Here is a 22,180-nt window from a genome sequence, read left to right on the forward strand (position 1 = left end):
AATCCCCATCCAGGAGAAATCAGAAGGGCAGTAGCTTGGATTCCAGTCAAAGGTGGAAGTATCAGTTGCAGAGGGCACAACCTCCCATGGGTGGCAGACGGATTTCATTTCCCCACTGCACAGTGAGTACCTGAAATTCAGTCACCCTGTCATTGCACAGATATCTTGTATTTCACACATGGAGCGGACCAAAGTCTGCACGCTACATATCACTAGGTATGCAGCACCTTTGAAACTGAAGGATCCCAAGGGATATCACAATTTATGTATACACACTTCCTTTCAGAAATGGAGGGTGTCAGCTAATTGCATAACATGAGTGGGATGGCATATGAGTCACAGACCTTGGGGCAGACCTTGATGCATTACAAAGAACAGACCAGTCCTGCACGCGATGGATTTGATGTATTCTCGGTTCCTCATTTGTCCAGAATAGCTTGCCTTCTCTCAACAACACAAACTCAAGACTCAACAGAATAGACAATAACAAGTTCAATGGTATCATCAGTTTTTTGATGCAAGTTTGGCTGAGGCACTTCACAAAGGAGTCAAAAGTATTTAGTTTAAACAATGCAGCAGGGGTGAAGAGAGAGAGGAGTAAACATTCCCAGCCCCAGGGAGCAGGACCATCCTCATTTCCTTTTATACTTGGTGATTCCAATACAAGGCAGGGGCCCCTTGAAAGTATATATAAAAATGTGGTAGGAATTGTGGAACCCAGGCCAATCCTCCTGCCCCTCCAAACATTTATATGCGAGTTGAAGCTGGCAGTAAGTTGAATGAAATCACTTGCATCTTGCACAATGACCCCTTTTCTAACCATAACTTTGTGGCGGGGTTTTCTGTCACTTGGTCTGGTCCTGTGGATCAGATACTCCTGCTATAATGGAAGTTAGATGCATCTTGCCTAGGGAGAACTGGTTCCTGTAAGAACATTAACATCAAGGGGAACTTTGCCTGACTAAAGACTGTGAAATCAGGCCAATGATGGATTCAAGCCTGCATTTAAATCGATGACTGCCATTTTCATTCTTCACTGAGGAGGCAGAAAACCTGCCTGAGGTTAGGGCAGACATGTGCTTTTGTACTGGGATGTTCTTATGGGAAATCAAGTCTGCAGTGAGATTTCAATGGTAGGCTCTGAGCCCCTGAATAGAGAACTGGAGAGAGCAGAAGGAGCATTGGCAAGCTCAGTTTGTAACAGTATGGATTTACTCATGTTATAATACAGCATGGCCTGATGATATGATTAGATCATGGAAGAGAAGCATCCAATACTGGGTAAAAAGAGAAAGGTATTTTTTTTAACTTCTTTGAACTTAAGCCCCTTCACAGATCCATTTGATATAAAACAGAGCCTCCTGTGTTGGGCCTTGCTTTTCACTTGAACCTTTTTATGCTATAAAGTTCTCCACAACTAAAATGTTATTTTGCAGTGATTATAACATATCATAAGTGGAAATAAATACATTTAGCTGGACATTATCATACAACAGGTGTAATTAAAACTACTGTACATCTAATAGGAGAGAGACATTATTCAATCTGCAAATATGCACCAGTGGAAATGCATAAATTCCATTTTTTCAGTGAAAGTACTGTATAGAAGGGTTTACAAGTGCATGTACAGTATTAGCGTGCATGTTCTTTTGTTGCCTATATTTCACATGTGTGAGATGCCAAGGTATGTATGGAGTTTTGCTGCATAGCACAATCCTATGCCACTGAATATATCAGCCATGGCTCAGAATTTATTCAATTCAGCCTCGTCCAATGAGCCAGCACTGGGCACAGGCACCAGTTAAGCCCTAAAAATAGGGCTTAATGTATGCACAAGCCTTGTACAGGCACTCTGCATGGAGGTCGCTATGGGACAATTGTTCACCCTACTGTAGAAACTCAGGAGCAACTGGCATAAAGCTCCATTGGCTACTTATGATATGCAGAGTTTATCTATTGGCATACAGAGGTTTTGAGGTTTAACACTTCAAGTTTAAGTATGAAGATTCCCATGAAAGCTGCATTTACTTCTGCAGCTGAATTCTCCTGAGAAATGCCCTGGAATCAGACAGCATCTACACTTAGCATCCTGCCATCCTGCCCTCCCCTGCTAAAAGGCTGAGCCCCCAGTAGCCTCTGATGTTAGTGACAGAAGCTCTCATGAGATAACCTGTCTCAGTTCTTCAGAGATACCTCCACACACAGTACAAGAGTTCTCCCACTATAAAAAGTCTGGCTCTTTGATGACTAGAACCTGGGTTTCTTCACTGGCTTTTGCTTTATAAATAAAGTGGAAATCTTTCTTGGGTTCAAATTTCAGCAAGTAGGATTTTATGTGATGAGGGAAGGCATCGTCAGCGAGCTGCAGGCATCTGTTGTCCACCTCAACAAAGAGCCCATAGTCCTGGGGATCTGATACCTCAAACTTCTCAGCACATTGCTGGCCTAGCTGCAGCGTCGTCGTGTCATTCCGCGAGGCCAATGTCCTTGTCTGGGACTCGGGCTCCATAAAAGAGATGGAGATGAAATCCTGCCAAGACAAACAAGCGGGAGATCTAGCTACTGAGGCTCTGACTTTAGGAGATACCAGTGATGACAGCATACTAGACACGGGCCCAGGGAGCAAAGTTCAGTCCAAATTCAGACTTCCCTAGAGTCAGGGATGTTTCAGTGGTAGGATTTTGGTATGATTTACTCCGGCAGGGGAATGGAATGTGTTACTGTATTTACTCGATTCCAACACAAGGTTTTTCTCCTGTTCATCTTGGGAGAAATAAAGCTTTGTCTGAGCATCAGTATCACAGCTGGAAGCTGTGAGATGCAGCTGTGTGGGGAGCCCAGTTGGGACAAGGACAGCATCAGCATCCCTGCCTGCCTCCCTCCTCCCATTCCCTTCTTGGCAGGGAGCCAGGCAGGGAAGGAGGAATCTGCACCCTATTGCTATGATCTCCAGCCAGCCGTGCTCCTTGTAGAGCAGCTCCTAGCTGGAGCAGTCAGACGCAGCTGTAGCAGGCACCCGGGGAGTTCCAGAGCTACTCTGGTCCCACGCTGCAGTGAGCAGCTACGCAGGGAGCCTGGCTCTGGAGCATGCAGAGTGCTCCTGCTCTCAGCCATCCGGGGAGACAAGGCAGGTGAGAGAGGAGCTGGGCGGGGAAGGAGGAATCTGCCCACAGCGGAGCCAGGCTCTCTGCCTAGGTGCTCCCTGCAGTGTAGACAGGGCAGGAGTGACTCTGGGGCTCACCCTCCCTCTCCATCAGTAGGGAAAGCAGCAGAAGGGGAATAGGCAGGGAGGCAGGTGAGGAAGTGGAGGGGATAGGGGGAGACAGCAGGGATCCAGAAGTGGAGGAGGGCAAGCTGCCTGCTTCCTCTGCTTTCTTCCCACTTATGCTTCCCCCTCTGCTTTCTCCTCTGCCTTTTTACCTCCATTTGCCTTCCTGTCACCTGCCCACCTCCTCTGACTCTGCTTTCCCCTCTGCTTGCCCCTTGCCACAGTTTTCCTACTGCAGCAGTGAGGGGGACAAATGTAAGGTGACCCTCCAATAATTAGATTTTGGACATGGAAAATTATAACAAATTTATAATTTCCCATGTCTAGACTCTAATGGGGGGGGGTGGTCATCTTAATTGAAAGTTGTCTTTGATTCTGGTAAGTACAGTATACATCATGGAAAACACACACACATATATATACATACATATCTTTCAGGTGTAAAAGTCAAGTGTGATGCCAATTTTGATCCAGAAAAAAGTGTGCCTCAGGTATCAAAGTTTGGGAGACCCTGCAATAGCATAACTGAAGGAGGTGACTGGGGCAGTACCTACAGACACCATCTTTGTTGGGGGGCTACAAAAGTAGCTACTGCAATCTGCATGAGGCATCTGGCACTGCCCTGTACGTCATGGCTGCCATAGGCCTGAAGCTGCCCTGCTACACCTCTGCTATCAAGCTCTCTCCCCCAAAGAATACTCACTGTTATGCCCTGATGCAGAAAATAATTAAAAGAAGTGATTAGTCCCATTGAAGGCAGTGGGACTGCTCACATGTTGGAACTGAATCATCTGTTTAAGTCCTTCAGCATGTCACAGCCTTGTTGAATATCTCCTGTGATGCAGTCTGTGCTCTTGGAAATAGTTCCCCCCCCACACTTTGCCTGTGGTACACCACCCAGCAAAACAGGAAGTAAAATGGTATATGATTAGCATGAGTAAGTCCTGCTCTGCCTCAAAACCAGAGGTCTCCCAGACTAGGAGAAGACTTGCTTCATTGCAGTCCTCCCACCTCTGTGAGGTAGAGACAACATGGGATGGTGTCTTCCCCTTCTTTCTTCAGTTGGAAGGTGCTGAAAGAGCGGCTGTTGTGAGATGGACTCCAATTGCACTTGGATTAGGAGAGCAATGATTCCATACCCCCCAGGGAACGCTCGAGTCACAACTCTAGGCAACCCACAGCCACAGGGGTCCTTTTCATCCAAAAGGATTAAAAATAATGCAGCCTTTTTGGTCAGGAAGCCTTTTTTGGTTCACAACTGAAGAGGGGAAGTTGGGAAATCTTGCAGGTTATTTTGCATATGACCTGGTAGAGGGATCTTACTTCTGAAAAGTGAGGCCTGACTCTAGAAAGGGAATGGATAAAGATGCTACAGAACTACAAAGTATCTAGACCATAAGTGACCAAGATACAGCCTGTGGGCTGGATCCAGTTCACGAAGCCATGTCATCCAGCCTGCAAGGCTCTCCAGGGGTCTGAAAACGTAGAGGTGGAGGAGTGGTGGCAGTGTTAACTGCTGTGGCTCCTGAGCTGCAACAATCAATGCTTCCACCGCTCATCGTACTGACAAATTTCTGTACCTGCGGGGAGCCCTGAAGGACAGATGATGTGGCCTCACATGCCAGATCAGGCCTGCCAACCATCCCTATGCCATTCACCTGGCCTATGGGGTAAGATGAGGTGGGTTCCACTGATCTAGATCATTCCCTTGCCAGGAAGGGGCTCTTCCCTTCAGCACATTTTGTAGTGCTCTGGACTAGAAATAGTCCAGTTTCTATTTAAATGGCTCAAGTGAAGAGTAAAAGGCTGACAGCCTACACAGCTGATCTGTTTGTGATGAGGAGAGTACTTGTTAACATCTGCATTGCTTGAGCCAAGCAGACCTACACACTGGAGGGAAGTATGAGGAACATATTCTCCACATCCATTAAGTGCTCCCTTGTGCATGCTGGATAAGTCACTGTGGGCACGTCTACACGAGACATTTACTCGCAGATGACTAATTAACTGTGCATTAAATTCTCAGTGTCTACATGTGCAGCCCTATTAGGGAGCACCAAACTAACTCTGCAGCAGGCTAGTTCTTGTAAATACAAGTCCTACCCTGCTGCAGAATTTATTTTCGTGCGCAGCATCACATGTGTAGATGCCAACCTAGCTGGCTGGGGCACAAGGGTGCTTCAGTGTAGGGGCTGCCTGACAGCTAGCCCCATACTGAAGCACCGTTGTGCCCCAGCTAGCCCCTCTGCACCACACTGAGCCTAGCTGGAGCAGCCCCAGGCTGGCAGGCTGAACCCCCAGGCCCCCTGCCAGCCTGTGACCTGTCTCAAAGTGCTACAGTCAGGGCACATGTGTAAGCGGTGTGCCTAGGAGCTTCCCAGAAGCAATAAACTGTGGAGCAATAAGCTCTGCAGTTTATTGCTGTGCACTAATGGCACGTGTAGACAGTCTGTCAAGAAGTCATAAAGCCTGAGCAAAAGGATCTTTGCTGCCACCTTGTGGTTGAACACAGAGTATTGCAAACAGCTATGAACATTCATTCAGTGCTTGTGGAATGTCCTGGGCTGACAGGACATTTATCTAGGAATACAAGACAGGAAGCAACTCTAGAAGTTTTCTTACCCATGAAAACTGCTGAAATGTCCTGGAAACACATCTAGGAAGAAGAAGGCAACTTAGTCTTTCTGTCCTTTTGTCATCCCCAGCCTCTTAATCCTTGACCAACAACATGGATGCTAACTTGTATCAACTCTGAGAGTGTTTATTGTGATGTGTACACTTTTCCCCATAGCAGGTGGACAGAGACAACTATCTTATCTAGTAACATTTTTAAGCCACAGCTGATATAAACCTGCTGCTTAATGATATAAGGAGAAGGAAGAGATAAGAAGCAGACTTGTTTGAATGTCTCAACATTAAGGTAAAAAGGGAAAAATCAGGGGTGAGGCCACAGGGTTTAATCAGGGAGAGGAGGCAGGTGATACTTTTTTTTTTAGTAACTCACAGAGGCATTAAAAAATTAGGACCTCATGTTAATGGCAATTTAATTACCAGACTTCTGTTGAAAAAACAGCATAGAAACATCCTATCCAAAAACTTCTTGGGATATGCTGAGGGCAACTTTTTGTTTGGGGCAGCAAAGGATGTGTCAATGGTAACAGCTACATTCTGTTTGATTTTTATTAACTACCTGAAAAGCTAAAGGTACAAGGTAATTTGGGTTTAAGTGATTCCAAAATGAGAGAGTTCCCTACAGAAGGAATAGAAGGAATGAAAGCAGCAGAACAAGGATAACTGACTTCTAAAAAGCTGGCTTGAACACTTGGAGAACTGGCATTTTAGGGGATGATAATCTAAGAGATAAAGGAGTAACGGAAAGAGACTATTATTAAAAGCACAATGGAAATATCCCAATGCAGAGGAAAGATGCAACCTATAGGAAGAAGCCATTATGACTGCATCGGCAGCTCTTTCATGACCAGAAAACTATAAAGGGAAGAAACAAAAAGTAGAAACACAGATGAGTATGCAGGCAGAGCGTGAGTGTGAAGGCACCAAATCCAGAAGACTTATGCACAAAACAAGTTACAACTAGTGAGGGCCATAAGAGGCAATGGGAAAAGGTTCTAAAATTGAATTAGAACATGGCTGTCCAGCTTCTGAGTGGCCAGGGACCCCTTCGTAACATCCCACAAGGGCTGAACACAGGTGCCCCCCACCATGTCAGTGACCCCGCACCCTGGCACACTGTGCCATGTGTCCCCCCACCATACCAATCAGCATGTTCCCCCCATGAGTTCCAGGGCCAGAGCTCCCAAGCTCTACATACTGTCCCATGTGCCCCTCCCCACGCTGTAACATGCTGGCATGACACAGAGGGTTTTTGATTCCCCCGCCACCCCCGACTGCCTTGGCCCTGTCAACAGTAACGCATTGTCCCCTGGACTGGGCGCCCAGGCGCTTTAGGGGCCACATGCAACCTATAGGCTGCCTGTTGGATAGCCCTGGATTAGAAGTAAGGAGAAGATGAAGAAAGATATTTGTCCATTACTTATCAAGGAAGAAAAGAAAGTAATGGATGATACAGGCAAGATTGATGTACCCAATGCCTTCTTTGCTTCAATTTTCACCAATAAAGCTGTGACTGGATACTTAACCAGATCAATTTTAACTAGGGAATAGGAGTGAAGGCTAGAATAGGGAAAGAACAGGTTAGCAAAGTAAATAGGGTGATAACATTCATCTTAGAATACTCAAGGAATTAGCTAAAGTTATTTCTGAACCCTTGCCTATAGAGGAGATCCCAGAGGCCTGGAGAAGGGCCAACGTAATATTTAAGAAGAGGAAAAAGGAGGATGTGGGGAATTGCAGACCTAGAAAAAAACCTGACAACCCGAAAAATACTGGGACAAATTCTGAAACAACTGATAAGAAGCTAGGGAATACTGAAGTGATACAAACAGCTAACATGGAATCATCAAGAACAAATGATTAGGGGTATGCAAAGTGGACCCTATTTGATTCGGATTCAGATTTGGCCTGAATCAGGGACAGCGATTTGATTCGTTGATTTGGATCAGTATCCCTGATTCAATTCAGTCAAATCTGAATCTGAAGATTCAATGCTGATTTGGAGAATCAGCGATTCAGACATAGACACAGCTTTAAATGTTTTTTCTACGTACCTTGAGGTACCAGCATGGCTCGTGAATGCTGCGATGCTAGGGCAAATGGAGCATCCCACAGGAGTGTGCGGGGGGCAGGGGCAGCATGCTGTCCGGTAAACCCGGAAGTGGACTGGTCCGCCAAGGAGTGTTCAGGTGCCCCCCCTGGATCAGTGATCAGCCGCAGGGGGGATTCTGGGTGCCCCCCCCAGACCCAGGAGACACCAGTCGCCGAGCCGAGGGGATGGGGCGGGCCCACCACGTGCTCTCTGGTGGACCCAGAAGAGGACCGGAAGTGCTTCTGGTCCACTTCTGGGTCTGCTGCTGAGCGCGCTGGGGAGCTCCCTTGCGCTTCTGTGGGACGCTCCATGCACCTCAGCATCGCAGCATTCACAAGCCATCAGCTACCTAGAGGTATGTAGAAAAAACATTTAAAGCTGTATCTATGTCTGAATTGCCGAATCTTTCTGACTCAATTCAGAGCGTTCCAATTTGATTTGGAAAAATTAAAGGTTCCTCTGATTTGATTTGGATTCGGAGATTCAGCCACCGAATTGGGCTGAATCTCCACCGAATTGAATCAGGGACTGAAACCTTGCACAGCCCTACAAATTATGTTAAAACAATCTAAATTCTTTCATTGACCAGATAACTGTCAAAGGAGAAAAGCATAATATAGCTTGAGTTTAGTTAGGCTTTTGACACCATCTCATATGACAGTTTAATAAGTAAATTAGGAAAATATATCGTAGATAGAATTACCATAAAGTGAGCGCCTAACTTGTTGAAAACCTGTACTCTACCAGTAGTTGTCAATGGTTTGGTATCCGACTAGGAAAGATGTGCACAAGCTGAAAAGACTGCAGATGATATGAGGCTGAGAAAACAAGACCTAGGAGTTAAAGTTCAAGGAAATGAGCATGTTCTGTCTAGAAAAGAGAAGACAGAGTGGAAGGAAATGATATCAGTCTTCTAATATGTAGAAGGGTGTTAGAGAAACTGATGATCAGTTTTTCCACATGTCACCTGGAAATGGGACAATAAAAATTTGGCTTAATGCTCGAAGATGATTTAAGTAGCTATAGGGTGCTTGCACACACGATGGGGGTTTAGTTTGGTTTAGACCTCCCTAAATTGAAACAGTGGCCTTTAAAGAACCCATGGTTTCCACTGTTTCAGTTTAAGGAGAACTAAACTGAACTAAACCCCCATCACATGTACACAAGGTCTAGAGGCCCAATCCTTAGAGCTTATCTGCCTCTTCCATGGTGTGGGGTGGAGGGTGAGCTGCCAGTGGACTGAGTGGTCCCTGTGCTGTGGGGGACCCCAGTGCTTCACTCTGTGGTGGCAGTGCCTCCCAGGTGGCACCCACCCGCTGGCATGGCACCTGGCTTGGGCAGTCCCTGGGAGCGCTGCAGCCACAGAGGGAAGCAATGTACCCCCTGCAACTGTGGAGGGAAACACTGGGCTCCCACACAGGTCAGGCAGGCCCCGGGAGGGAGGAAAAGAAAAGATCAGGTTCCTTGCCACTTTTTTTTCTTCAGTTGAGCCTGCTTGCTCCAGCTGCTGCCAGGTTGCACAGCTCCTGAGCTGCGCCTGGGGGGCTCCTCTGCTGCAGAGGGAAGCACCAGGGTCCCCTGCAGCTCAGGGAGCGCTCGGGCCACCGGCAGCTAGCCCCCCCACCAACGCCCAGCCACCGCCACGAGAGAAGCAGGTAGGCTCCAGAACCCCATGCACAGTCCCTGCTGCCTTCTCACCACCTGGGACTGCCTGGGAATGGCTGCCTTGCCCCTGGGGCAGAGCAGCAAGGCAGCAGGGTGTGCTGGTGATGGGAGAAGGTGATGGGAGAAGGTGGCGGGGACAGTGCACAGGATGCTGAAAGCCCGCCAAGCCTGAGCTTCCCTGAGCACTTTGGCTTCCAGTGCCCCGTGCACCATTCCACTTTGTTAGGTAGCAAACTAAAACTCTTCGGACAGGTTTTATCTTGCTACGTTACAAAGTCATTTAAAGTGGAATATACTACTGAGCATGCAAAAGGCAGCACTATTAAAGTGGAATACACAGCCCAGAATGCAAACAGCAACGCCATTAAAGCAGTGCAAAAGGGCATTTAAGCTGCTTTAAAAGCCAATTTTGTTTCATATACAAAGGCCCATAGAGAAAAACTGTCTATGAGGGGATCCCTAGGGAGGGTGTAGAATTCCCGTCAATGGAGACTTGTTAAAGCAGATTAGACAAGCACCTATCAAGAAGGGCTGGTGTACTTGGATCCAACCTCAGTGAAAAATAATATACTAGATAACCTCTTAAGGTCCCTTCTATTTCCATGATGCTATAACAGCATCCCAGTATGAACAAAAATAGCCTTGGGCAAGCCAGTAACTTTGGTGATTGCTCAACCTCAGTATCTTCCACTGCCTTTAGCAGCCCATCACACAAACTTAATAAACAGAATGTAGAGTGAGCCATTATTTTCAGTCATGCCTTCTCTTCTACCAGCTGTACCACAATTGGCATTTTTATTCTTTGTCTGTCATGCTAATGGGAGTTACCTGCACAGATGATCTGGATGCCCGGGCCTTGTTGAGTGTTCTTCGCCTCTCCCAGCGGTGAATGGAGTCCTGCACTTCCACACTGAGCTGTCGAGTCACTGTTATCTTATCATAGTTCTTGATGTGTTCCAGGGCTCCATAGGTGGTGGTTAAATAATAGGAACCTAGAAACAGACAGAGAAGATCCCAAAGCAACATTATAACTGAATCTACTGCTAATTTGTCTTTCCACCCTCTCTGCTTCCCTGTTCATTTAACATCTACAAATTGTCCATATCTTGGATTATGGGTGTTGTAGGGTGGATTGTTTTATCTCCCTGTACCAGGGGACAACAGAGCGCTGACTTCTGTTGGAGTCTCCTGATGTTACCTCAGTAGAAATAATAAATAATTATCACAGTACACAGCATTCTGGTTCATGTAGCTGGGCAGGTAATGGAAGCTACTGAACTTGCATGTGTCATTCCCCATAGATAGATTCGTAGATTCAGAGATTGGTAGGGGATGAAAGGGACTTCGTAGATCATCAAGTCCAGTCCCCCTGCACTAGGCAAGAAAAGACAACTGGGGTCAGGTGACCCCAGCGAGGTGACTGTCCAGTCCCCTTTTGAAGATTTCCAGGGTAGGTGACTGCACCACCGCCGGAAGAAGTTTGTTCCACAGTCTGGACACGCTGACCATGAAGGATTTTCTTCCTGGAATTGAGCCTGAAGTGGCCTCCCAGGAGTTTGTATCCATTGCTACTGGTCTTTCCCAGGGGTGCCCTGGTGAACAACTGTTCAGTGAGTTCTTGATGTACTCCCCTGATGTAGCAGTAAGCCTCTACCAAGTCCCCTCTCAGCCTTCTTTTCTGTAGGCTGAAGAGGCCCAAGTCCCTCAGCCTCTCCTCATATGGCTTGTCTTGCAAGTCCCTGATCATATGGGTGGCTCTTCTCTGGACCCTCTCAAGTTTTTCCACATCCTTGTTGAAGTGCGGCACCCAGAACTGGATGCAGTATTCCAGCTGTGGTCTGACCAGTGCAGACTACAGTGGGAGTATCACTTCCTTAGTTTTGCATGAGATGCAACAGTTAATGAATGCCAGCATATTGTTTGCCCTGCTGGCCACAGCATTGTACTGCCAGCTCATGTTCACACGATGGTCACTCCTAGGTCCCTTTCGGCCATGGTGCAAGTCAAATTGTCGCCACCAAGCCTGTAGGTATGTTAGGGATTGTTTGCCCCGAGATGGGGCACCTCACACTTCTGAGTGTTGAACTTCATCTGGTTCTGGTCCGCCCAACTCTCCAGCCTGTCCAGGTCTGCCTGTATCTGCAACCTATCTTTTGGCATGACCACGTCCCCCATAACATAGATGAATGAAAGCAATGGTGGCGTTGTTAAAGACACCTTCAGGTTAAATGTAGAATCACTGTAAACTCATACAGGATCTTCTTCCAGAGATAAACCAATTTCACCAGTCTTTGCCTTATAATGCAAGCTAAGGCATTTTGTTTTGTGCGCATCTGGTGCCCCCAGTGCTGGAAATGGAGCGGGCCTTCCCACTTACTCAAAAAGAGGAGGATTACTCAAAGGGTTCTCCCTCTGTGAGCAGCCAGGCACAGGTTGGCCATTTATGGCTCACCCCATTCTGGGGAATGATTGGCTAGGTTGCAGTACTGCAGAGAAGGACCTGGAGGTTACAGTGGAGTACAAACTGAGTAAGAGCCAACAGTGTGCTCTTGTTGCAAAAAGGCCAGCTATATACTAGGTTGTATTAACAGCACTGTCACTTGCAAATCAAGAGAAGTGATTCTTCTGCTCAATTCAGCACCGATAAGGCCATACCTGGAGTACTGTTGTCCAGTTTTGGGCCTCACACTTCAAGAAAGAGATGCACAAACTGGAAATAGTCCAATTCAGAGCAACAAAAATGATTAGGGGCCTGGGAAGTATGATTTATGGGGAAAGGCTGAAACAATTAAGATTATGTAGTCTGAAGAAAAGAAGACTGAATGGGGATTTGATAACAGCTTTCAAATACCATTTTTAAAGAGGATGTAGATGAGCTTTTATCTGGGGCTATAGGGGCAGGAATAGGAGCAATGAACTCAGCTACAGCAAAATAAATTTAGTTTTGAGATTAGAAGGAACTTTCTGATTATGAGAGTGATCAAGCATTGGAACCGGCTACTTAGAGAAGTCGTGGAATCTCCATCCCTAAAAATTTGCAAGAGCAAGTTGGACAGACACTTAGCTAGGATGGTTTAGTCAGGGATGATTCTGCCTTGAGCAAGGGACTGGACTATATGACCTTGTGAGATCTCTTCCAGGCCTGCTCTCCTATGATCCTGTGATTATATGGGGATTACCAGTAGCACTTAACTGGCAGGGACCAAAAGCAGCTGCAACATGATAGAAGTTGGTAGCCTGTAGGCAAGTGGGTGACGAAGGGTTATGCTGGGACCATTTCTTTCATGCTGCCAGACTGGACTGCTCATGAAACTGGGACAGGACTTCTAGCAAGTGGCCCTGAGTCACCTACAGCCTTCACTGTTGGCAGTTTGAGTAAGGGAATCCTCTCTTCCTCAGTGTGTGAGTGCCCTTGGAGACCCTCCAGGGCTGAAGCCTGAGAAGCCTAAGGTGTGAAGCAGCTGATGCACTTGCTTCAGAGCATGCAGTGTACCAGTGTGCTACCATACATCTGGGACCTGACTGTACCACAACACAGTCAGCGATGCCCGGCCATGGGACAGATCTGGTATTGCTAGTAAGTACTAAGGAGCCAGTATCTCTAAATCTGGGTAAATAACCTTGATACTTTAACTTCCAGATCTGTTCTTTAGCCTCAAAATGTTTGTTCCCCTCTAGCAGGGATAAGCTGCATTTCTTAGTCTGCTAGTTCATAATTTACACACAAGCATTTGTTTCCATGTTTGCCCAGTACATGCCTAAGTTAGATATGGGTCAAGGAGGTAGCGTTTGACAGCCAAAAATGAGCTTGCTTAGACGATGGATTCATGACTAGAATCAGTTCAGTTTCAGGCATGAAATGTGACAGAATTGAAATCTTTTGAGCTCCTTATGTAAGAACATGGCCAAAGCCAGAAACATAACCACATCCAAGCTTGGTTCTGATCAAAAGTTAACAATTAAGGGACAAGCTCAGATCCAAGGATTTCAACTTTGTGTCCCCCAAATTAAAATGGAGCTTAGATTTGAGGTACTGAATACCTCACCTCTGTTTCACAATTTTAACATTTCTTGCCAGCTTCCGAGTTTATCTCCTCTCATTCTCAAATAAAAAACTCCAGTTGTAGATGATCAAAACAGTCACTAGATGGCGATTCCACAACATACAATTCTGGCTGCTCTGACACCTCTCTGTAATGTTTCCTCTTTTTAAATGAAACTCACAACAATTCTCATGGTTGGTCACATAAATGGTGTCTGGGAAGCACTTTACATCAGGACAATATGTTCAGAACATGGTTTTCAACACAGCAGTCTCCTGGCACAGGAGGCAAAGCAACAGTAATTTAATTGTCCTTCTTCAGAGGGATCCCACTACTGCAGTGAATGTTACTCCATAGGAATCCAGGCCTGGAAGGGACCTCCTGGTCCCTGATTATTGAGTCCAGTACTCTGCCACTGCAGGAAAATACATCATAACATCCTTTTCAAGCTCCATCTTAAAAATAGTTAGGTTTTTTGCTGCTACTGTTCCATTAAGAAAGCAGCTCCAGAATCGAATTGTTCTGATGGTTAGAAACCTTCTTCTAGTTTTGGCCTAAATTTATTGTCCAATTTGTACTCATTTATTCTTTATTTGTTCCTTGGCTTAAGTAATTCTTTTCCTCCCTGGTGTTTCTCCTCTCCTCAATGATTATCATCATATCCCCTTTCCAACCTTAACTTCACTAAACACCTTTGGTCTCGCCTCATATAAGAGGCTCTTTCTTCCCCTCACCATCATGATAGCCCTTCTTTGCACCTATTCCAGTTTGAATCCATCTTTCTCGAACACTGGTGACCAGAACTGTACACAGAATCTAAATAAAATCTTACCAAAGCTTTGTACAAGGGCATTAACATTTACCCACACTAGAAATACTTCTCATCATACTTCCTAGGACTGTATTTTCTTTCTTCACAGCAGGATGATATTTGTGGCTCAAAATAATTTAATCCAGTTTCTATTACTCTAATCTTCAAGGCCATTCAGTTCTTTATGCATGGCATTCTAATCCTCTTCCACACCGTTAATGCCTCACTCCCTATGCACCCGCTTTCAGAAAGGGCTACCACCCAAGCCAGCTTCTCGGTCTGCTTTAGGGTTATCAGACAGCCCTAATGCAGGAGAAGCATATGTGTGCCACAGCCCTTCACAAGCTTGCTGTGCAGCAGGTGTGCAGAGCAGCTTTACCGGGAGGCAGGAACATCCAGTTGAGAAGCAGTGAGGTAAGTTAAGGTAGCACCAGCCATGGTTCTCAACTGGAGATGTTGCAACATGCAGAAAAGTGAAGTGTGCGCTGACTGGAGAAAGGTTGAGAACCACTGATCTAGTTGGCTCAGTCTCTTTATGTTTGTTCTTTTGAAATGAAGAGCCTCAGCCACAGACTTAACTTTGTTTTTCTTTCCATTTAATTTAAACAGACTCAATTTAGGATGGCTTGATCCCTGGTTATTTTATATGAGCAACTCTTCTGTAATAACTTCACTGCTTACCAAAACCAAAACTGAAATAGCATCACCTGCTGTTATTTCAGCAACTACTGGGTGAAGAAATCTGTTGATTTTCATTTGGAAAAACTGGGCCCAACCATTATTAGCACCTAACTGTCTAATCTCTATCTATCCCACAAAATAATATAGTTCCCTTTAGTATTTTATTCTGTAATAATTCTCTCCATGTCCAAATCCAGCATCCATTACTACCCATACTTCACTGTCTTTAGATTGTGGTATGTATCACTTACATAGCATTGCTAAAAGGATTAGTTTATTACACAAACATTAAAGGAAATGAACACTGTGCCTAATCAAAGACAAACTGCACAATTCAAGAAGCACAACTCTTTCTCATTAGAGCAATAGAAAGCATTGACAGAGCATAGCACAGACGTTTATTTTTAGACAGAGATCTGCTTACTTTACAATATCTGGGCTGAGATCTTCAAGGGTGGGTGCCGCTGATATCCATATTTAGGCAATCTGGGGCCTTGACTTTCAGAATAGTTGGGCACCTGCACCTCTAACTGAGGTTAGAGGGTGCATCCGGGTTCTCAGCACTATTGACATTTTAGTGACTCATTATGGAATTTAACTTAGGCACCCACTTGTAAAAATTGGCCAAAGCATACGAGGGAGGCCCACCCAGAAGCCATCCCTAACTCTAGCCAGAGCCCCCGTTGTGTTCTATTGACACAGCATTCACTTTTCCTTTTTTTTTTAAATGAAAAGAAGTACATTTTTTAAAAAAGAGAGCTTTCCAGATGCGTGATGGCTCTTTCATACCTTCCCCCAGCTGCAGGGCTGGGTCCATGAGCTCCATCACATACTCCACATTCAGAAGCACTTCAGTAAGGTTGCTGCGAGCCAGAACATACATTAGCACTGGCAGGAAGTCATCTGCACCATAAGGCTTCCCTGAAACAAAGAGTAACACATATGGGTATCAACACGCCTCACAGTAAGGTAACAGTCCTAATGCAGAAGTGGTGGCTTATTAATAACTATGTGGGAAGTTTCCTATGGGTTATACCAACTGACAGGCTAACAGCTGAAAGATGCCAATGAAGAGAGGTTAAGAATTTGAAAATTATATAATCAAGCAGAAAAACTAATAAAAAAGTCAAGAACAAAATTTCTAGCAGGCTCCATTTCATAATTCCTGATCATCTAAATACAAAATTGGTTATTATGAAATACAAACAAGAGGTACTGAGGGACTGCTGAGGATTAAGCTCTGCATGCTTGAAGCTCAAGGGTGCTGCTGTTCTGAAGTGCAGTATGTTTGGTTTCAGTTCATACCATCAGCAGAACTCTCAAAATGGATTACAAGCTTTCATTCCCTTGGGCCCCCTCCTCATTCTCTATCTGTGGACAATGGAAAGGCCCCTGGAGAATAACGAAAACAGGATATGACAGGGTGGTTCTTGGGACAGGAATCATGCTTTCCTGTGTTTCCTCAGGAGGTAAAGATTAGATCCTGTGTGCTTAGTTATAATGGATTCTCCAAGGAGGTTGGGAGCCAAGGGGAAGGTATAGTGTCCCGATATGATAACACAATGTGTTTTTTTTAATTGTGTTGATGATCAAACCTGTTCTAAGGCTTGGTTTGTACAACTGAAAACTGTATGCAAGAATGCAAGAATCATGGGGTCAGGAATAAAACAATGAAGGGTACCCCTGTAGACAAGAGATATAGCCCCTCCATTGTGAGGGTCGGGAGAGAGCAGGGGCAGGAGCACAACTCCTGGGATCTCATTCCTGCTTCTCAGCAGTGCCGATGTATTTTATATTAGGCAGTCACTGGTTAAAAGAGAGAAACAACTCTGGAATCTGAGTTGCCTTTCTTCCTAGCTGAGTATCATCATCATTAGTTTACAAAATCAGGCTCCTTCTCTCTTTGTCCTTTTTCCTCTGGCCCCATGACCTATTTGTATCCTCAGCTGCCCAGTTGCCTAGCTTCAACAGAAAGGGGAGGGGGCACCCTCACCCAGACTATTCTACAGCTTGGTAATTAGGGCACTCTTCTGGGAAGATGGAGATGGGCTTTAACCCACAGAGGCTGAGGAGAATACGGAACATAAGTCTTCTACATCCTGGATGAAGGTGTTCACCACTAGGCTGTTCTCCAATAGGTGAAAACCATCACCAACACTCAGGTTAGGCACCTTATTTCAGAAGAATTTGGTATTCTGGCTCCCAAGCAAACAGAAATCTCTATGTGCAGCCTATGCTCCTGAGATAGACGGGGGTTCAAGCACACCCCCGTACTTAGCATTTCTGATTGGCTGCTTCTGTGTGCCTTTTGAGTCACTTTTCAGAGGCTGATAAATCTTCCCATTGACTTTATAAGGATTTGAGACATCTATATTTGGTTAAACTGAATCATTCTTGGTGGCGGGCATGCACCTAAGTATCTGTGCTAAAGTGACCAAACTGGATATGGCCCTTAGTCTTTACAGTTCCTTGGGATCTGATGCCTACAAAAGCTGATACATTTCCGAGCAATAGGCGTGCCCTGTCCTGCCTTCTGCCGTCCTTTGGGTTATCTATCAAACATTTCATGCTATCGTTATTTCAAACGCCACAAGATACGATCCACACAGAATCTCCACAAGATTCACTGGGAAGAGCATGAAGCCTGTATTTCCTGTCTACAACGTAGTTTCATATGCATCTCTTTTCCATTGCCATTCCTTTGATTCATACCATACAGAATATATACAATGAAGTTGCTTAACAAGCCAGCTTTCAGGTACGCAGGTATGTGCTGTCTCCACAATCCAAAACCCTCTGATTTCATTCTGAAATCGCTAGGGTTGCCTGAAATGTTCATGGGCATTTTCTCCTTTATCTAACTTGTTCATGTCTGTTTGAGAAACGTTTGTCGAGGTTCCACAGACAAAATCTATCCCTGACATTAACTATAGTGAACTTGAACCCAGCCTGCTTTTGGCAAACAGTCTGCCTACCCTTTCATGGTATAAATTCCCATTCCTCAAATGTTCCCCACTGACTTATGTCAAGTCTTTGCCATGAGTCAGGTTTCCTTATTTGTCATTCAGAGTTAACATTGGTTCTCATTTGGCAGAGGAAGATACTTCACTAGAGATTCAAACAAAGATAAGCCTCATTCTCAATTTAAAAATCTGACTTTAAAATAAAGCAAACAATGTATCTGCTAAGCAGACAGTGTAGTTAAAGTGGAAGAGGGTGAGGGTGTTATATTCACTTTTTCTAGTTCTAATTCAGGCCGATTTTTACAGTGGGCCCAAACCGTTGAAGGGAATTGATGGTCTACTTGGTGAAAGGAGGAGTAACACTTTCTAAAAGTGCTAGCTTAACTACAGAGGCAGTTAATGATACCACTACAGGTTCAGAGCTGTACTGTAAAAGGGCTCCAGTGCTTAATTAGTGTCTGGATGAATGTTTTATTTCTCCTGTGTTGCTACAGCATCAGTTTCTTTGAAAGCTTCAATTGATTGGAGCCATGGTGCCAAATCCAGTCTAGTCACAAATATAAATGCACTAGCGTTACAGCTGCTTTAATTTTTGTTGTTGCACTGCATTTAAGTTCTGCCTCAAAAGAACTACAAAAGGAGAACCCCAGGTCTGATCTCGCTAACCCCAGAGTAATCTGGAGTAATACTCCGGAGTCAGCAGAATTCTACCACTGTAAAGCCACCTACAAGTCAACCCAGCTGTTTTTCCTCTGCTCCTTCAAGTGCTTTAAGTTTTTAAATAGCTGCTGACCCATGCTAGACTTAACAGACCTGGACACTTAGTACCCTAGAAAGGTAGAGTACTGCGGTAGCCTCTTCCTCTCCCCCTCTTCTCTGGTCTGGAAAGCCCATCTTTAAGAGTGAGAGGGTGGGTCATTCTTCATGACCAATCTGTGTCCTCTCTGCTAAGTGCCCCCAAGAAGGATCCCAGGTTGCGATATGAATTCTTGTCCACTAAGACAATCCAGCCCTTTCATCCAACAGCCAGCTGGTGGTGATGACTTGTTGGTTTACCAATCTGGGTGAAATCTGAACCAGTGACTTAGAAGTGCAAGGTTCAGTGGCCACTTATCCATCCCTGAGCCAGCTGGCATTAACACAGGGTGACACTTTTCAAGGACTCTTTCAGAATTTCTCCATTCCTGTTTTATTGAATAAAATGTGGTTTATATTTACAATTAGGCTTTGAGTCAATTATTGTCACTGCTACCCGTCTCATTTCCATACATCGATTTAGCTGCTGTACCAACCAAGCCTTGTTGTACACCTTCTAACTTTAAAACTTGATAAAAGAATTATACGTGAAATATTTCTGCAGTCCCAGCTGTTTCCATGTGTTAATTATTGAAATCTTTTACATACAGTGCCTTTTGATTAATGAACTCAAACTAGGCAGGTTTGACTGACCCATTGCAATTAGGTGCTGCATCCACTCAAGATAGACAGTGCTACTGAAAACTAGGTCATAATTTTTGTATCCCCTTGCTAACTTGGTCCTTGATCCAGCCACAAGCAGGTGCTAGGTATCCCCATCTTCCAGCAAGGTCAATATTGCTCAACATCTTGCAGGACCAGTCTCAGGATGGACAAAGAAGGACCAAAAAGACCAAAGACAAATGCAAGTAACCAGTGGTTAAAGTCAGTGCATCTCTATGTTAAATTTATCCTTCTCTAGAATGGGCTGAACCAGCACCTTGAATAGAAACCCATGACATGTCTGAAGAGGTTCAGATCCAGATATGAGCTTTTCTGAGGCCCATCTCTGTTCAGAAGAGTTTGCACTGGTTTAAAGCAAAGGGTCCAGTTAGCTCCTTTCACTTGGAACTGACTTGTCCGCTTCACTGTAAAAATCTGTATGTAACTCTTGTCTTCTGTATCAAAAACTAGCAGATTACATCCTGCTCTCAGTCTGACTCTAAGACTTGTGCAATGGCTCTGTGGCATGAGGAAATGGGCTTACTTGGTCAAGGTGGCATTGCCCTACTCCAAATTTGACCTGCTTGACAGGAAATATTTGTTTCATAAATATCTGTAAGAGGCTTAAAATAAGCCTTCTCCTCTCCAACAAGCCCATCCTATTACATTCAGAGGAGAGCGCTTGCAATATCAGCCTCTGGCTAGGCTGCAGTGCTTGAGTGGGATTGGTATTAATTAAATGCATGGTTTAAAGAAACTGGAATTCTGCCCAAGCCTCCATAAAGAAATTAGGGCTTGGCTGTAACACATCCATATACATGTTTCCCCCCAGTAGCTCTTCTGTACAGCAGGCCTGATAATCATCTTAATGCAGTAATAGCACTTTGCACTTGTATAGCATCCTCTGTCCATGCAACAGTCTCATAACATTTTGTAAACCTGCTTGAATGGAGCCTCGCAGCATTCCCTTAGGGGAGACATAGCTCAGAATTATTTTAGTTTGGGAGGCTGACACACACAAAGGGGACATGATATACCTGTGATCACACAGAAATATCGTCAACGGTCTAAAATGCAGCCCACACTCCCAGCTACATGCTTTGCATACATGGGCACCTTCTACTTGCTGGTATATTAGCTATGTGAAGTTTCTGTAACATACAGGTCAGGTTTGGTTGAAAGTGTGTTTGATTTCCAAGACTGACTATAAGGTAGGTGATTTTTTAATGTTTTCTATTTATGCACAGAAACAGAATGAATCTGTTTTCATAACTCACACTTTACAGAACAGAGGAAACCACTTCTGTTTGAGCTTGAACAGGCATTTGATTCAAATGCAGCAACCAGATGAGATAAAGGATAATCTCTGGTCCCCAAGGTCTGATTAACATTAATTCTGACACAACACTGCCTTCCAGGTCTCTGGACTTCACAAGGAAAAAAACATTATTCCCTCCCCCTGCCTTAAAAACAATACGTGATAGCACACAATATAAAAGAACCACTTTGGTTCAGTGTAAACTGATTCTAGAAAAAGGCTTCAACACAGAACATTTATGCTAATGCCTTCAGTGCCCAAAAGTTCAGTAGCGCCACTCAAGCCACTGTCAGCTGCAGAACTATGTATGTAGGGGGAAAAAGAATGAAAGGACAACTTATGTTCATCAGGTTTCTAATTAAACTCATTATTAAATTATCTTTTCCTGGAAGCACACTATACATTAGTCATTCCTACTGCACAAAGCATGGATTTTCACAAATTAGGGATGGAAAAGCCAACTATATTTAGTTTAGCTGGCCTGCCCCTCCCTCAGTCCATGTGGAGTTGTTCTTTGAAGTACATTTCTCCATTGTTTCATACAGTCCAATTTTAAGTGATTCAAATGATGAAACTTCAGCCACCTCCCCTGGAGACTATTGCACAGGCTAATAGATCTTACTGTTCAGAAACTGTTTTCTTATTCCATGCTCTGGGAATTCCCTACATGATCGTTCTCCCTATCTTTGGCCTCTCCATCCTTTGTATGCGTGATGAACCTGCTGTATCTCACTTGATCTGTTTAGTTCATTCACTATTTCTCCAAAATCCATAGTAGTGTCCATCTCTGTAATGAGATGGACACTACTAAAATATCCAGGACACATCTATTTTAATGTAAACTTGATGCTCATCAAAAACCTGTTAATGAACCTGAGCTGATGTAGATCTGTACCTCAAAACCTTTCAGGAAACTGATGGTTTTGAAAGATCGGGTGAAAGCTCTTGACACCTAAATGTTGTCCTGAGAATTTAAGTTTCTCAGGCCCGACTTAGTCTCTGAATTAACATACGTTGGAGAAGTAGCTTGGGCAGCCAAGTGAGTTATTACAGCAAGTAGTGCAATCCACTATATAATAAGATGTTATTTTTGCCAGAGGTAGCTATTTTTTGTCTTTTGGCACAGGGAGGAGTTAGGGGCTGGGAAGTGCATGAGCAGAGGTGGGGTCATTGAACATTTACCTTATTGAGGATGGTGATGCCAAGCACCTGGGAAATGAAAAGCAAAACTACCGTCAGCGCCGGGAAGG

General features: G+C 44.7%; 1 protein-coding gene across 3 annotated transcripts in view; it reads right to left on the reverse strand.

Moving 5' to 3' along the window:
* Positions 1-22,180, reverse strand: part of RIN3 (Ras and Rab interactor 3) — a 152,383-nt gene that overhangs the window by 5,553 nt on the left and 124,650 nt on the right. Inside the window, exons 8-11 of one of the 3 annotated variants that reach the window (XM_019518642.1) lie at positions 15,981-16,112; positions 10,485-10,648; positions 5,891-5,924; positions 2,377-2,530 (exon numbers count right to left, since the gene is read on the reverse strand). In XM_019518642.1, coding sequence (XP_019374187.1) covers positions 2,466-2,530; positions 5,891-5,924; positions 10,485-10,648; positions 15,981-16,112 — 395 coding nt within the window. In that variant the 3' untranslated portion in view covers positions 2,377-2,465. Of the gene's footprint in view, positions 1-1,190; positions 2,531-5,890; positions 5,925-10,484; positions 10,649-15,980; positions 16,113-22,180 lie in introns of those variants that run through there. The other 2 variants (XM_019518641.1, XM_019518643.1) reach the window with 2 other exon arrangements.

Source organism: Gavialis gangeticus, unplaced genomic scaffold, assembly GCF_001723915.1.
Source record: "Gavialis gangeticus isolate Ggan-Ray unplaced genomic scaffold, GavGan_comp1, whole genome shotgun sequence".
Taxonomy (NCBI): Eukaryota; Metazoa; Chordata; order Crocodylia; family Gavialidae; genus Gavialis; species Gavialis gangeticus.